The sequence below is a fragment of the Manis javanica genome, chromosome 17 (genome assembly GCF_040802235.1).
Source record: "Manis javanica isolate MJ-LG chromosome 17, MJ_LKY, whole genome shotgun sequence".
NCBI lineage: Eukaryota > Metazoa > Chordata > Mammalia > Pholidota > Manidae > Manis > Manis javanica.
Window position 1 is genome coordinate 32373328 of NC_133172.1, and position 15431 is coordinate 32388758.

The 15431-nt window shown below is 49.8% G+C and overlaps 1 protein-coding gene across 1 annotated transcript in view; it reads left to right on the forward strand.

Moving 5' to 3' along the window:
- The window catches only part of NKD1 (NKD inhibitor of WNT signaling pathway 1), an 80826-nt gene that overhangs the window by 50748 nt on the left and 14647 nt on the right, over positions 1 to 15431 (forward strand). The window contains exon 4 of the mRNA XM_037001462.2: positions 3260 to 3326. Coding sequence (XP_036857357.2) covers positions 3260 to 3326 — 67 coding nt within the window. The remainder of the gene's footprint in view (positions 1 to 3259; positions 3327 to 15431) is intronic.

Genomic DNA, 15431 nt, shown 5'->3' on the forward strand with positions numbered 1-15431 from the left:
CCTACTCCAGTTCCCTGCCCTCCTTTACCCTCTGCACTACCCAGTGGGGTTTGTGGCTGTCAAGCTCCGAGTGCCTTTCTGCAGGATGGTCCTGTGGGCCTGGCCCCAAACCTGGCATGCAAAGCTCCTGGCCACGGCTTGGCCAAATCCCAAAACTAGTGGGGAAGAGCTGTGGGGCCTCTGAGTTCCACATGACAGAGAGGAGTACTTGGCCACTGACTGGAGCTGCTGGCTGGGCTGTTTTCCTTGCACTTCTTCAAGAATGATCTGTGGTCCCTGGCAAGTGATAGGACTCTTGGCCACGTGTGTCCCCATGTCCACTGTACAAGCTCAGGCTGGGCATCCAAAGGAGCAGGCTCAAATGTCGGCTCTGCCAATGACCCGGAGCAGGTCGCCTGGCCTCTTGGGGCCTCCTCCCCATTTAAACACAGGGCCCTTGGGAACCTCATTCCTGGAGGTTCTTGTGAGGATTCCATTGTTCAGTGCCTCATATACCATGAGCACTTGTAAATGTTTATTTTCCTGTCTCATATGTTCCTTGAGGGTTAGGGGCACTTTTTTTGTAGAAAATAATAACAATTATACCTCTTACTTTATAGTTTGCAAATCATTTTTATGAGCATTTATTCCTTGAGAGATGGGAAGAGCAGGGTTGTTGTGATGATTAAGGGAGATAATACATAAATAAAATGCCTAGCATGGTATGTGGCACATAGGAAATGCAAATGCACAGTAAGTGTCAGCTGTCTTGTCATTGTGGTTTATCACTGTGCCCATCTTATAGAAAAGTAAACTGAGGTTCCAAGAAGACAGTGGCTTCCCCCAAGCCCAAGGGTGAGGGAGGTGATGGAGCCAGGAAGTGATCCTGTATTGCCTTGGCCAGTGATTGTTCTCTACAGGCTCTGGGCTGTGTGGCCCAGTAGGTGAAATATTTCTTAGCCATAGCTGAGCATTTGCATTACATAGTATTAGAATTAACAGACCATGGTGTGGAGGAGTTTTTGAAATGTTAAACAGAGCAGGGTATGGTTTAATGGGAAGAGGCTGACCTCAGCACTTGCCAGAATTTGCCAGAATTCTGCTTTAATATGCAGAGACATGTCTTTTATACGTCAGGGAGCTTGGTCCTCTCAGTAGGCAGTTCTCAGAGAGCACTGAAGCTGCCATCAGAGTGGTGACTGTGGGTGCGTTACACACACCACAAGGCATCATTATAGGAGTTCCAGGCGACTGCTCCGTTGGTGGTGATGTTTGGAGTTTTTAAACTCTAACCAAGTGTGCCAGTAAAAAGATGCCAGTGCTCATAAGTACCCATCCTGTCAGCTTTGCTGGGGCAGTCAGGGTAGTGGGCTGAGGTCAGCACCAAGCTCCTGCTCTCCAGAAGACCTCAGCATGAAAAGGCTGTTGGTTCTCTTGAAAACAGCCATCTGCCCTGTGAGGAAGTGCTGCCTGCCAGCCTGTTGGGGGAGGAGGCATCTGTCTTCCTCCAGCATTAAAGATGGGCTTTAATTGGCTGCTGGGGCATCCCAGTCATCTAATGATGCCACCTGAGTGCATCCCTTTCCTGTCACCATCTCCCAGCTCCCCTGTCAACTCCAGCGCTGTTAACACAAACAGCCAGTTTACAAGCCCAGGAAATGTTTGGTGATTATAATAATTGGCGGTGGAGGAGAGAGAAGCCGTCATGACTCCAGGAATAGAGTAGTCTGGTTTTGAAGTCAATGGGACACCAGGAGTCTGAATGACCACATTTGAACAACCTTTAAGAAAGAGTGTGTCATGCCCCAGAATGATTTGAAAGAAAAAAGAGAACAGAGAAGACCAACCCTAATCCATAAAATGTTCACTGTTTATCTTTAAAAACATAACAAAACAAGTTGTGTCCAGTTGATAAGATCAGCTTTACAAAGCATTGTTTTTCTTTTGCTCATCAAGAGGAGCCCTGGTTTTTCTTTTAAGTATCTGAGGTGCAGGATTTTTTTTTTCTTCTAATTTCTCAAGGAGAGGATGCATTTTCTTTTTCTTTTCATTTTTTCCCAAAAAGAGAAGTTGGTGACAGCTGCTGCGTTTGGGCTTTTTTATTGCTTGTCATTTTGTGACTCAAAAAACATTGCTATAGTGTCACTGTAGGCATCAAGAGAGATAAGGCGGTGTAATCTCCCAAGCTCATCTCTCCCCCAAAAGAGAAGTTTTTCCCAAAGTGGGTTCTTTGGAGCACTAATCCCGTGTGACACTTTTGAAAAACAAAACTCCACAGTTGACAGAGATTTGAGAAATGCAGCAAAAGCTGCTATTGGGATAAGTGTCCATTACCATAGTAAGTCCCGTAGTAAGAGATCGCGTTTAACTTTGTTTAAAACAATCATTTTTGATCACAGAACTCTTCTTGGCAGAATACCAACAAATACAGAAGATAGTTTGATAAGAGCTGGTCTAGCCTCTTCCATATCTAGAGTCATCATCCTAGGGCGGGGTCAGATAGATGGTATCTGTGTTGACATCCCAGGCATTTCCCAGCCTCTAAACCAACCAAACTCCCCTTGGCAACCAGAGGGCACCTGAGTGGCATCCTCGCTAGGCTGGTTGGGAGCAGCTCTGCCATATGGGACAAGCTACTGAACAACTTTAACTCACATGTAGAGACCAGCATGGCATGGGCAAGGATAAGGCTGGTTTCTGGGAGATGTAGGAGGCATGTCTGAAGATCAGTTGGAGCCAGAGCATGCAGGCTTCTGAACGTTGGGCTGAAGAATCTGGGTTTATGTTAAGGGCAGTAGGGACCCCCTGGTGTACACCAGGCCCTCTTCATAAGCCCACAGAGACAGCCTGCCTATTTTGGAGAAAGGATCCAAATGGAGATCCCTTTCCAGGGCCTGCAGGGAAGGTTAGTTGGTCCTAAGTCCATGAAGTTGGCCCAAAGGGAGAAATGAGGGATATTTTCTGATCTCATCTGTCTTTTTCCAGGGTGGATGGTGGAAGTTTTCTGAGGGAGAAGTATAGTCCTGTGTAGTGTTTCATGGTGGGCAATAGCCTAAGAAAAAGTTACTTCCAGAAAAGCACTGAGATAATTAACTTTCCAAGTATGACAAGGTCCATCTCAGTTGAACTGAATTCCCATCAGATGAATCAGAACAGGGATTTTCCCTGCTTCCATGTGACCAGCCAGGTACATGTTCATGATGCCACTTTTACCACCCTGATCCGGGGTTCCTGCCTGTCCCCGGTACTTCCTCAATGTTTTCGCTTTGTGTTCCTCTAGGAGCTCGTGGGTGAAGTTTTCAGAGAGACGCTTAGTGAGGAGGAAGAGGAAGACTTTCGGCTAGAAGGTACTGTGATCCATTGCTCTTTCCAGGAGGCAATGAGGTGGGGATGGGGCCATCTGGTCTACCACATGCCCAGTGTACTGTCCAGAAAATCTGCAGGCCAGGTGGAAGAGAGGACTCTGCCTCTTGGTGGGGTGCTAACCTAACTGGGCAAGTCACCCCGTCGCCTTTCTCAGCCTTAGTTTCCACACTTGTAGAATGGTAACGAGGGCATTCTCACTGCTGGACTCCCTGAGTTAGTGCAAGGAACAGATGTCATCTGCAAGCTAAGTGGGGTAATGTTTTCATTTTATACTCAGAATTCGAGAAGAAAATTGCTGAACTGGGGGGTGGGGAGGGGTGGGGGTGAGGAGCAGCAGAGAAGTGTAGTGCTTCAGAGGCCCAAGCCCAGACTGGAGCCTGACCACCTAGGTCCACGTCCTGGCCCTGCTCTGTATTTGCTGTGGAACCTTGAGAAGATTGTTTTACCTCAACTTCCCCATTGGGGGGGTGATCATGGTAGCCACTCGCAGGCCCCTGAATCTGAGTTAGACATGTAGTAAGCATTACATCAAGTATCTATTATGGTTCCCACTTCTCCACTCATGTCACTCACCTGCAGCATGAATGTGTACACACACGCCCCTGCCAGCCCCTCGCCTCTCTCCTCTGCAGCTCTCTCTCTTTCTGCAAGGGGAAGCACTCTGATGGAGAATTAGGACACTTGGGTGGAGGACTGGCTGGCCCCTCATGTGCTAACCTGACTGGGCAGGTCACCCCATCGCCTTTCTGAGCCTTAGTTTCCACACTTGTAGAATGGGAATGAGGGCGTTCTCACTGCTTGACTCCCTGAGTTGGTGCAAAGAGCAGATGTCATCTGAAAGCTAAGTGGGGTAGTGTTTTCGTTTTATACTCAGAATTAGAGAAGAAAATCGCTGAACTGGGGCAGCCTGAGGAGAGTAAGGACTTCTCTGCTATGGTGAGGGCAGGCAGCTGGCAGGAGAGCTGGGGGCCATCTCTGGGTGGGGGAGATCTAGGCCTTGGATGTCCTGTAGGGCCTTAAGAGGAGAGCAGCCAGTGCCAAGAAGTTCTTGAGGGGAGCCTGGGCCAGACCTGAGGCCTGTGGCCACATCCAGCCTGAGAGCTGTTACAAATGTAGAATCTGGCTCCATCACAGGCTTGCTGAATCCAGTCGGCATTTTAATAGGCTCTGCGGGTGACACATTGCACTTTGAGAAGCACTGTCTTAAGAGATTCACTCAATTGTACAGTAGTTGGAGGTAGGCTGGGGACCCAGATGTTTATCAGACTTTGCTCAAATATGAGCAGGTCTTGAATCAAGGCAGAGTCCCTTGGATAGATGGCTTTGTCTAGGCTGTGGGGTATTTCCCTTGAGTGAGTTTGCCTGAGGACCTGGTGGCTGCACTCAGGGCCCCAGCGGTTCCCCGGGCTCCTAAAAGCCTCAGCTATCACACTTGTCTCTGTGGAGAGATGCCAGAACCTGGTGCCTATGGAAGATCCAGGGGGTCAGGTAAAGGTCTGCAGAGTACAGGTCCTGGGAACTGAGGTGACCAAAGCCATTGATTACATGGGCTTCTATACTCAGTCCATTTATGTATTCATTTGCTCATTCACATGGTAAGTTGTTAGCAAGCTCATTCTCTTGTTCATCCATCCCTCCCATCTGTTCCTTCCAATACCCGTTCACTCTGCATCCAGCCACCTGCCTGTCCACTCACCTATCCATCCATGCATCTACCCATCACTCATCACCTTCCCATCGCCCACCTACTAATCCATGACCCACCCATTCAGTGCTCATCTGTCCATTGGTTGGTCCACCCCTCACCCATCCATCCTTCCATCCATTGCCCATTTATTCATCTACCTACTCTTCTGTCACTCATCAATCAGCTAGCCACTTATAATCAATCCACCCTCTGCCCATCTATATATGATCTGTCACTCATCCCTGAATCCATTTAACCATCCTCCAACTATCATCCATCTATCTTTCCATCTGTCTTTCTATCTATCCATCATTTATGAGTCCCAGGTTACTGCTCAAAATGTGACATTTCTCTAGTTCACTGAGGCTCAGTCTTAAATCATGTAATTGATTTCATATGAGATGACTTTCCCAGTAAACAGACATGAAATGGCCTGCCCATGGAATCCACCTCCCTGTGAAAGGGAGGGCCACTTTGCTCAGTGTCTGTATTCGGAGCATGAGCCCTGTTGTAATGTGGTGGAAGGAACATTGGCTGAGGAGCCCATAGACCTGGCTGCCCTCCCAGCTCTGGCTGTGACTTGCTGTGGATCTTGGACAGATCCTTCTGTCTCGGGCCCCTCACCCATTGTAACAGGATGAGTGGGGACATAGAACTGGACTCGGTGGGTGCCCAGAGGATGTGGGCACCTTGTAGGGAGGATGGAACTGCATTGGTGGTAGTAGCACTTACGAACACTGGCTGATGGGTGGGGGAGAAATGAGGTGCCTGGGGGTCCCAGCTTCTGTAGAGGAAAGGGTGTGAGGTTGGCGGCATTAATGTGACCCCCGACCCACCAACTACATGTTGGACTCTGAGGGCAGCCTGGGTGCCTCATCAGTTGCTGATGGTGTCCAGGAACATTGGTGCTACCACTGATGAGGGAGGGGGTTGGGAGCCACTTGCCTGCCTCAGTTTCCCAATTAGAGGTTGGACTAGGTTGTTGGTGGTCAAACTTTTCAGTCCCTTTTTTCAAACAAAAGCTTACATGGAAGCACAAAATGTGAAACCATGTTACAAAATGAATGCAGTAAGTTATTGACAGAATATTATCTTTGGTGTAAGAAGGGCGCCAGACAATACTGTGTATTTCCTCGTAAATGGGAGTATATATCACAAGTGTATATTATTGAGTAGCTAGAGGCCTAGACAGACAAAAACAGTAACTCCTGGATATGGGAGGAGGAGACTAAACTTAGAAAGAGTGGTCAAAGAAGACTGTAGTAGTAACTGTAATTAATGTTTTAACTTTTACAAGAGGTATATAATATCTTCAACGGCTAACAACAGAATTTAAGAGTGAAAACAGTAAGTAAATACAGCCTCAAGGGGAGCTTCTCTGGTTTGCACCTGGGCCTGCCCGGCTCCAAGAATCCTTGGAGGGATGCCGGGCCCAGTGATGGGCTTGGTTCTCTGGCCACCCTTGGCACCCAGTTTGAGGCTGTCCACCCCAGGATGGGGACATCACTGTGGATGGCAGGCCACCACACAGCTCAGCTTGGCGAGAGCGGGTGCTGCCGCATCCTGGCCATGGAGAAGCATCCACCTGGCCTTGAGCTGGGACTGTGGGCATCCCTCTGTGCTACTGGCCAAGGGAGGGCAAGCTGAATCCTGAATCTCTTCTTTGTTTTCCTGTTGGCCAAGTTCATTGCCTCTTGGCGGGCTGGAGGGCTGTTTAAGGGAGAAAAAAGGCCATCTGAGGCATGAAGATAAAAAGAAGTCTTATAGCCATCCCAGGAGAGGATGGCTTTAGCTCCTGCGTTGTTATGTAAAGCCGGCCCTAATCCAGCATCTTAACTGCCTTAACTGGCCAGCTGGGAGCTCGCTGGATGGGAGATTAAGGCTGGGCTTGGTGCAAGGGCTGTGAGCTCCTTTTGAACTGAGGAAAGAACAAAGTAAACATCAAAGATCCCAAGCTCTGAAAGCTGGCTGGGCGTGGCGGGGGTGGGACATGCAGCTTTAGTGGGAGAAGGGGAGAGGCACCCTCCCTGTGCTGACCAGCAGGGGTCTAAGAACACGGGAGGGTTGGCCCCACATTTCACTCCAGGGCCCACCCGACTTCTCTGCCGCCCCAGTTGGGCAGGGTGACAGGTGGTGGCAGCCTGTGGTGTATGGCCTGAGGCAGAAACTGGTGCCAGGCCTGTTTGGCAGACTGACACCCGGAGTGGCCTCCAGGAAGCACTGTGCTTGAGTGTCCTCCCCATGCGGCTCAGGCAGCAGTGTCTGCTCTGTGCCCATTGGAAGGGTAAGACCTACAAGTGGTCACAGGCCCCTTCTCCACCTGTCCCCTTCTCCTTCCCGTCTGGCACTGTCCCTACCCCTGCCCAGCCTCTTGGTCACTGCTGCCTCTTACCCTCTGACCTCTTCCCACTGATCCTTAACATTGTGTCAATTTCTTGTCTTCTGACCTCTTTGCTTGGGGGTGAAAGTAGGGGGTGTGTGGTCTTGGCATCTTCTATAGAAAGCTGACTCCACAGAACCCAGTCTGACCCACTGGTCCTACTCTCCAAAGCCACTGAAGTCAGGTGGCGCTCCCCCCTGGGGCCCAGGCTCTTCCTCCAGGCTCCCAGGATTGCTGCCTGGCAGGCATCACTTTGGCCCAGCTTGGGTTTGGTCTGGCAGGGCCTATGGGGTCTCTGCTTCTCTGAATGTGCCTGGTCTTGCCAGGCAGGGCAGTTGGGCCTGGGAGTTGGGGGCTGAGCAGCCCCACTGTGGTGAGCTCAGGGCCTGTCCGTATCTGCATGGCCCTGAACTTTGTCTCCCCACCTCTGTCAGAGTCCATGAGAGGTGCCCTCCTCCCTTTATTCTGACTTTGAAAATTTGCAAGTCAGACCCTAGATCCAGCGTGGCTTTACTATAACTCACTGTGTGACCTTGGGTGAGTCCCTTAACTTCTCTGTGCTTCGGTTTCCTCACTGGGGCAGTCATAGCACTTCTTCAAGGCTCCCATGAAGACAGTGAGGTCATGTACGTAAGCCCAGAGAACAGCTCTGTACAGAGTAAATGCCCAATAATGTGAGCTGTTGAGGTTTTTGTTGTTTCATGGGTCCATCTCCCATGAAGAGGGGCCATCCAGTGTTTATAATTATTTACTAGTCCAGATCAAAGGAGGTCTATTTTCAAAGCTGCTTTAACCCTATTAGAGCCTCTAAATGTCTCCTTCTACTCCCAGTGTGTGACATAGTCTGGCATACTGTAAGTGCTCAGTAAGTACTCATTCAAAGGATGAAGTCAACCCTTGAAGTCAATGAAGTCCAACAACCCCCTCTGTCCAACTGCTGAAGCAGGTCCTGTGTACCTACCTCAGGGCCCAGGCCAATCCATCCAGGCTACCGGTGTGGGATGTCACCCATTCACAGAGCTGAGGAACCCTTGAGAGACCTTTAGTTCCCTTCATTGTATAGTTGGAAAACTGAGGCCCAGAGAGGGTAAGTGACCTATCCAAGGTCGCGCAGCAGACTGAGAACAGAACTCAGGCCTCTAACTCTTCCTCTTTCTGCAGGTATTTACTGAGTACCTGCTGCAGGTGTGGGGCCCTTTGGTCAGGGTGTTCACATGGGGGAGGCAAGTAGTAAAGAAATAATCCAGAGAGTGAGCATGCAAGCTTCTGATAGTGGTGCCCTGTGAGGAGGTAAAACCCAGGGAAGGGTAGAGTCTGGCAAGGCCTCTCTGAGGAGGTGACATTCCAGCTGAGGTGCTGATGCCAGGAAGCAGCCAGCCATGTTGGACAGGGAGGGAGAGCAGCCAGGAGGAGCAAGCAGATCCCCACGGCTGAAGGAACTTCGGGTTTAGGGAAAACGGAAAGGAGGCCGTGTGGCAGGAGGAGACGCTGGGGATAATGGTGGGTCAGTGCGAGGGTGGGACCACATACTTAGGTTTTGTGCTGCTTTTGAAGAGAAACTGTTAGAAAGTTTTCAGTAGGTGAGTGCCCAATTTTGATGTCCATTTTCACAAGCTAATTGTGGCTTTTGGGGAGGATGGGTCGTGTGGAGGGAGGAAGGAGGCAAGGAAAATGGGAGGTGCTGCCGTTGTGCAGGAGAGGCGATGGTGTGGGCCTCGCCTGGGAGCGGTGGGGCTGCAGAGAAGTGGGAGTGGGAAATGGGAGGTGGGGTGGGGAGGAGATGGAAGGCAGGAGGGGGTCCCGGAACACCTGAGGCTTCTGCTTAAGGAACTAAGGAAATGGTGGTGTCTCTTCTGAGGTGGAGTTCTGGCAGCCGACAATCAAGGCTTTTGTGTCTGGACATGTTGGGTTCAAGATGCCTGTTTGCCATCCAAGTAGAGGTTTACCTAGACAGTTGGACACTGAGCCTGGAGTTTAGGAGCAGTTGGGGTGTGGGGACAGGGGCCTCTCCCAGACGGCTCCCCGTGTCTCCCAGGCAGGCTGACTCGTGGTTCCCTGGAAGCCTGGGAGGAGGGGGAGTTCGCTGCCGAGCAACAGGTCCCCCGGACGGAAGGCACAGGCAGGCCACAGCCCGCTGGCTTCTCTCCCTCAGTTCGGAGCCTGTCCTGCAGCAAGTGTCCGTCAGGCTGGCTCCACTCCGCTGCAGTCCCCCGAGGAGCCTGGCTCTCAGGGGGGGTCTCAGCGGGGACAGCAGCTTCTCTCAGGTCTGCTCTTCATGAGAGCTCAGCTTGAACTGTAGAAATACTGACTTGGGTCAGATTCCGAGGAGGCTCCAATAGTTTCAAGTAGCTCGGAGTTAGATTTTAGAAGTTAGATTTCATCATGTTTTAACGTTGGTGGGGATGTGGGGCAGTGGAAGGGAAATGTTATTTTTAGCCTAAAGAAGGCTTTCTCCCTTCCTTCCCCCTCTCCTGGGATGGCCCTCTCCATCCCTGAACGTCCTGTTCAAACCTCAAAGCAGAGTGGCCATCAACCTTGTGCCCCCACGAGGAAAAAGGCCAGAATGCTATTTGTTAAGAAGGTTTTTCCCCTTTCCTCTTTCCCCTCAGTCACAACTGGTCCTTAAATAAAATCTACTTACAGTACAATGCAGCCTAGGGCAGCAGGACTGTGGAGAAAAAGAGCCTGGGTGGCATTTCTGGTCTCTGGAAGGGGTAGACGCTGTTGGTGGAAATTGTCGGAAACCACCTTAGTGCTGTGTTGGGTCAATGGCTGTTTTGGTGGGGATGGTTGTTTTTCCTGAAAAGCAGGGCTCAACATGATGGAGAGTGAAGCTAGGATTCTTTCGGTTCTTTGGGTACTCAACCAGAATTTGCTTAAGCTTTGGCTCCTGAAATTGAAAAGTCCTAGGGTAGATTTGGCTAAAGAGGGCTGGCTGCATCCAGGGGGGGCTCAAACCATGTTATCAACACACACATGCCCTCATGCCCACCCCTCCCTCTCCCCCTGTCCTTCTTTTAGTCCCTCCCGCTAAGGTGGCAAGGGTGACTCCTCAGTGCCAGTGCTCACATCCTATGAACTCAGCCATCACAGGTGAAAGACCACTCCGAAGTCTCAATATTTCTTGTGAAAGTTTGATTCTCACTTTACTGGCCAGGGTAGATCTAGGTATTGTGGGACCTGAAGCTTATCCAATTTTGCGGGGAAGTCTTCTTTAAGAAAAGAATGCATGATTCTTTTATAGTAGTGATGAATCACACACACACACACACACACACATATATATAAAACTCACCGACCTAAATAAGTATATCCTGACTCAGCTTCCCCTTAGCTTGATTCCAGAAATGCCTGTGTTCACTCCTACATCACATAACACAAGGGAAAGTATGGAAAGTCAGAATGGGAAGAGATGGTGGTCTTAACTGATTGAGGATATAATATCTAATCTTGAAAATGTCAGCAAAACAAACAGTCATGTGACCACATTGCTGGGACCCATTCTAGCTTGGAAGGGGCTCGTGCAAGTGAGGGGCCCGGAAGCATAGCTTCAGCAGCCTCAGGATAAACCCTCCCTTGGAAGTGACCTAGGGCCAGCCACAGTGGCCACTGTGATGAAATGAGTTGTCCGGCCTTGTATTGGGAACATCCCAGAGGCTGGAGTGGGGTTGGCTCTCCGTGAACCATGTGGATGGAGGTGGGGGCGGGATAGTCCACCAGAGGAGACCCAGATGCTATTATCAGAAGGAGATTGGCTGCTAGACAGGCAGAAACGGGTGTCAACTGTCACGTACAGAGCAGAAAGACCAATGGCCCTGGAGTCAGGAAACTAGGATTGTAGTTCTTCCACTTATACATTCTTCTGAGTTCAAATCCTGTGCTTTGTACTGGGGCTACAGCAGGGGGATTCCATGACCTGATTAATGAGAATAATGGCGTGATACAGGCTCACCAAGCAGGGAAACCTAACCTAGTCCCTGAAGGCATGAGGGCATCCCTCTAGGGAGGCTTGAAGTGAAGACCTGAAGGATGAGCAGGAGTTGGAGAGACAGATTGTTCTTGGCTGGGGTAATAGCGTGAGAGCACAGCCAGTTAAGGAAAAGTGGGTCTGTGGAGACAGGCTGAGAGGCAGCATCAGGCAGATCATTTTCAGTAGGGAAATGGCTTGATCAGTTTTGCTTTTTAGGTTAGTTTCCCCTTTTGTAAAATGCAAGAAGTAAAGCACCCTGGGTCGTGTTATTAAAAGGACCTAATGAAATAATGTGTGTACCCACTAACTTCTCCAGCATCCCCAGTATAACTCCTTGCTGTGTGCACTGTCGTCTTTGTGTATCTCAAGGACCTTTATTCCCTAAGGAGAGCCTCATGCAGATAATGCAAGAAACCATTTGGCCTGGAATGCACATATGATATCTTTCTCTTTTTACTGGCAGCAGATTTACCCGCCTAATTATATTTGGCATAGGCTAATATTAAAATTCATCTGCATTCCCTCTAACAGCTGCTGTCCAAGGGTTGGGAAGTCAGGAACATCCTGGCAAACCACCCTGAGACTGAAATATTTGTAGCTGATAATCTGTATGTGGACAATTGAGAAAGGCCTGTAGTATATGTTAGGGCAGGCGTCCAAACTCCAGCAAGGGAGCTCTGGCTTGTGTTAAATTTTACATTGCTTCAACAGAGAACTTGCTAGGTAACTGGGCTGAGAGGTGTCCACCATGCATTTGACTGTTAGTAATTTCTGGCCTTTGGTGGGGCTGATGTCGTCATAACTGTGTTTCAAATTTGTCTCTTTTTCAAAAGTTTAATATCGTCCAGGCCTTTCTGGATTGTGTTAAAATGAGATGGCACTTGCTGATATCATCCAGGGTTTGGATTTTCGCTTACATATGGGATTAAGTAATAGGCCTACCCCTTTTCAACTATCTCTTTTCCCAGGCCAGTTCCCTATCACAGTCAAGTCAGAATTTATGGTGTGTTTGTCATGTAGCCTTCCTGATGTCTACCTGTGGGATTTGGTGCAGTTTAGCACAGTCTGATGGGATGTCTGCTCTCTGTGTATGTGGTACATGCTACAGACACTGTGGATAACCCAGGGGGAGTAGGCAGAAGGGCCCCAGCTTTCAAGAAACTTAGTCTGACTGTGAGGATGTGGCGGGCTCCATGAAGCCATCCAAAGATCCCAGATAGGACTGTCCAGAATGAAGCACTGGGCTGAATGGGGATAGACAGGACTCATATGTAATTTGTGCAAATTACAAAAAAGGTCCCCTTCTCAAGACACCTCTCTGCCTCTGTCAGTAAAATGTCATGAGCAATACACAAATCTATGGTGTCCAGCATGTGAATGGTGCCCCCTAGACTTGTACAATTTATAGCCTGCTTCTCAGAGCCAAGCTCTTGGTGACCCCAAATGACTTCATACCCAGAGGGAGAGCCCTGGGGTGCTGGTCCCACCTGAGTGCTCAGAGGGTGGGACTGCAGGAGGGCCGGTCTGTTTTCATTCCTAGCCTCCTCCTCTGCTGTTTGGGTGCTGGGTGCCAGCTGTCAGCAGCTCGGGTTTGATGGGCTGCGCATCCTGCCCCCTGGGTTGCTGCTGCTTGCTGGGGTAAGCAGTGACGTGACCCACAGGAGCCACTGGTACTTCCCTCTGGGCCTGTGGGTGGGGGCGGAGGGCTGGGAGCGTAGACCGTGATCAGTTGCCACCACTCAGGTATTTCCTACTCTCACCAGTGTTCCTCAGCACTTTCTTCCTTCTCTCTCTCTTCCTCCCCCACCCTCCATCCTCCTTGTTTTTAAACTGGGGGAGGGGAGAGGGAAGAGACTGTCTTTGATCTCAGCAGAGGAAAAAAAGTCTGTTCTGTTCAGGCTTTTGGCTAACACAACAAACAGTGTTTAAAATTTAACTTTGCTTAATTAATTAGTAATTCTGTTTAATGCTGTCTGATCTCCCTCCAAAAGGTATTTTGAAGCTTGAGAAGGGAACATCAAAGGGAGCCGGGTGAAGATGGTCAAGTAACGCATTTAATCTGGCAGTTGCTGGGGGTGGAAAGATGCCAGATTGGGAGCTAATGTGGGAGAGAGCCATCATCTGGTAAACAGCCAGCCGGAGCAGCTTCCCAAGAGGAGCTCCATACACTGCTGCCAGACCCGTTTAAGCTGAGAATTGGCTTTAAGAGAGTATAACTGACATTTTTTTTTTCTTCCATGGCTACTGTGTATGGCTGGGCAGGTTGTGTATTGCACAAGTTTCCAGTCAAATAGGTGAGCAGCAGGTGAAACCCATCTTGCACCCTGCTTATCAAGGTAGCATGTGCATTTACATAAAGCACAATTCACAAACTTTTCTGTGAAGGGCCAGCAAAGTATATATTTTAGGTTTTGTGGGTCACATCATCTCTGTTGAAACTACTCAACTCTGCCATTGCAGAGTGAAGCAGCCATATGCAGTGCATATGAGTGTAATTATGTTCCAATAAAACTTTATTTACAAAAACAGGTGGTAGACTGGGGTTGGCTCAGGGGGCAAAGTTTGCCAACTTTTGCTCAAGTCCCACAAAGGGACTTCTTAGGCAAGTGCAAGGTTTTGCTTTCCTCCTCATCTGTCCCTTCCCTTCCCTTTTCACCCACTTTTCCACTGCTTTCCTTTCTTCTTTTAAATCAGCAGCATTTCGTATAGTTACTGTGACTTGTAATTTTGAAGAGTGCTTAGAGTTCTCCTGAAATTATGGTCCCCCCAAAAGTCATCTCTGAGGAAATAATCACTGGGCTAAACAAGAGTAAGAGACAGAGAATGGAGTTAATCTGCTGCCAAAGTCTGTCTCGACACACGTGTTGTTCTCCTGGCTGGTTGGTTGGGCCTCTGCAGCCTGCAGGGAGCACCATTCACCCTTCTCTGGCCTGTTCCTGAGCCTGATGGTGGACGTATGGAGGCCGATTTGTTCCGCATGGGGACAAATGGCTGGGGGCAGATGCCAGTTGCAGAGGGCTCCTTTGTGGATGGATATAGAAGCAGGACCTCTGAGTCCCAGGCCCTGCCTCTGGCATCGAGTCTGTGAGGCTCTCTGATCGGTTCTCTGACACCACCTCTGGCCCACTGGGCAGGAGATAGTGAGAAGGTGAAAGGCCTTCTTTGGTGGGGGCAGTGGGTACTGCTGTCCTCGCTGGGGCCCCATGCTAGGAAGGGGGTCACTGGGGGGTGTTTAGGTGATTTTCTGAGCTGGGATGGAATGAGGGACCAGCTGGTGAAGAGAGGACTCTTCAGGCCATGCTGGTCTTTGGAGAAGATACATGAAGAGGGTGAGGGGCCAAGGGGACATTCTGTGCCTCTCTGGGAGAGGAAGAAGGAAGGGAGGCAGGGCAAGACCTGAGGGAGGATGGGCTGTTCGTGTGCAGGGGGAGGGTGCTCCGGAGAAGGGGAGAGCAGAGGCAGAGGTTTCTTTTCTTTGGATTTTATCAAGTGGAACTTGAAAGGCAACATTGAACCTGAAGGTGGTTTTCTGATAACTTCCCTTTGAACTTAAAGTTTGCTTTCGATAAGCCTGGCTGGCTTACATCTCCAGCCAGGACCTCTGTGGAGCAAGGCAGCGGCTTTGAAGATGGAGCTGGCCTTTGTTTTTCTTTCTTCTCTCCTCTCCCCACTCCTCAGGCTGGTGAGGATGTTGCAGGCCATGATAGCACTATGGTTTCTCTGGTGGGGTGGTTTTGGGGTGAGGAGGATCATCTGGATCTGGGCTACCAGCCGGGACCATGGCTCATCTACATCTTTTGCAAAGCCAGCATTTACTGAGCACTTACTGTATGCAAGCCACTCTGCGAAGTAGGCACTTTTCTCATGGCCCTGTCCCAAAAGCCATGTGAGAGAGAGACCAATCATACCCATTTTACAAATGAGAAGCCACACGCCCAGCCCAAGTTGTCCAGGTCAATCAGTGGCAGAGTCAGAATATGAACCTAGGAGGAGTCCAAATGTGCTCTCCCAACAGGGACATTCCCACTGAGCTCAGCTGCACCCATTGG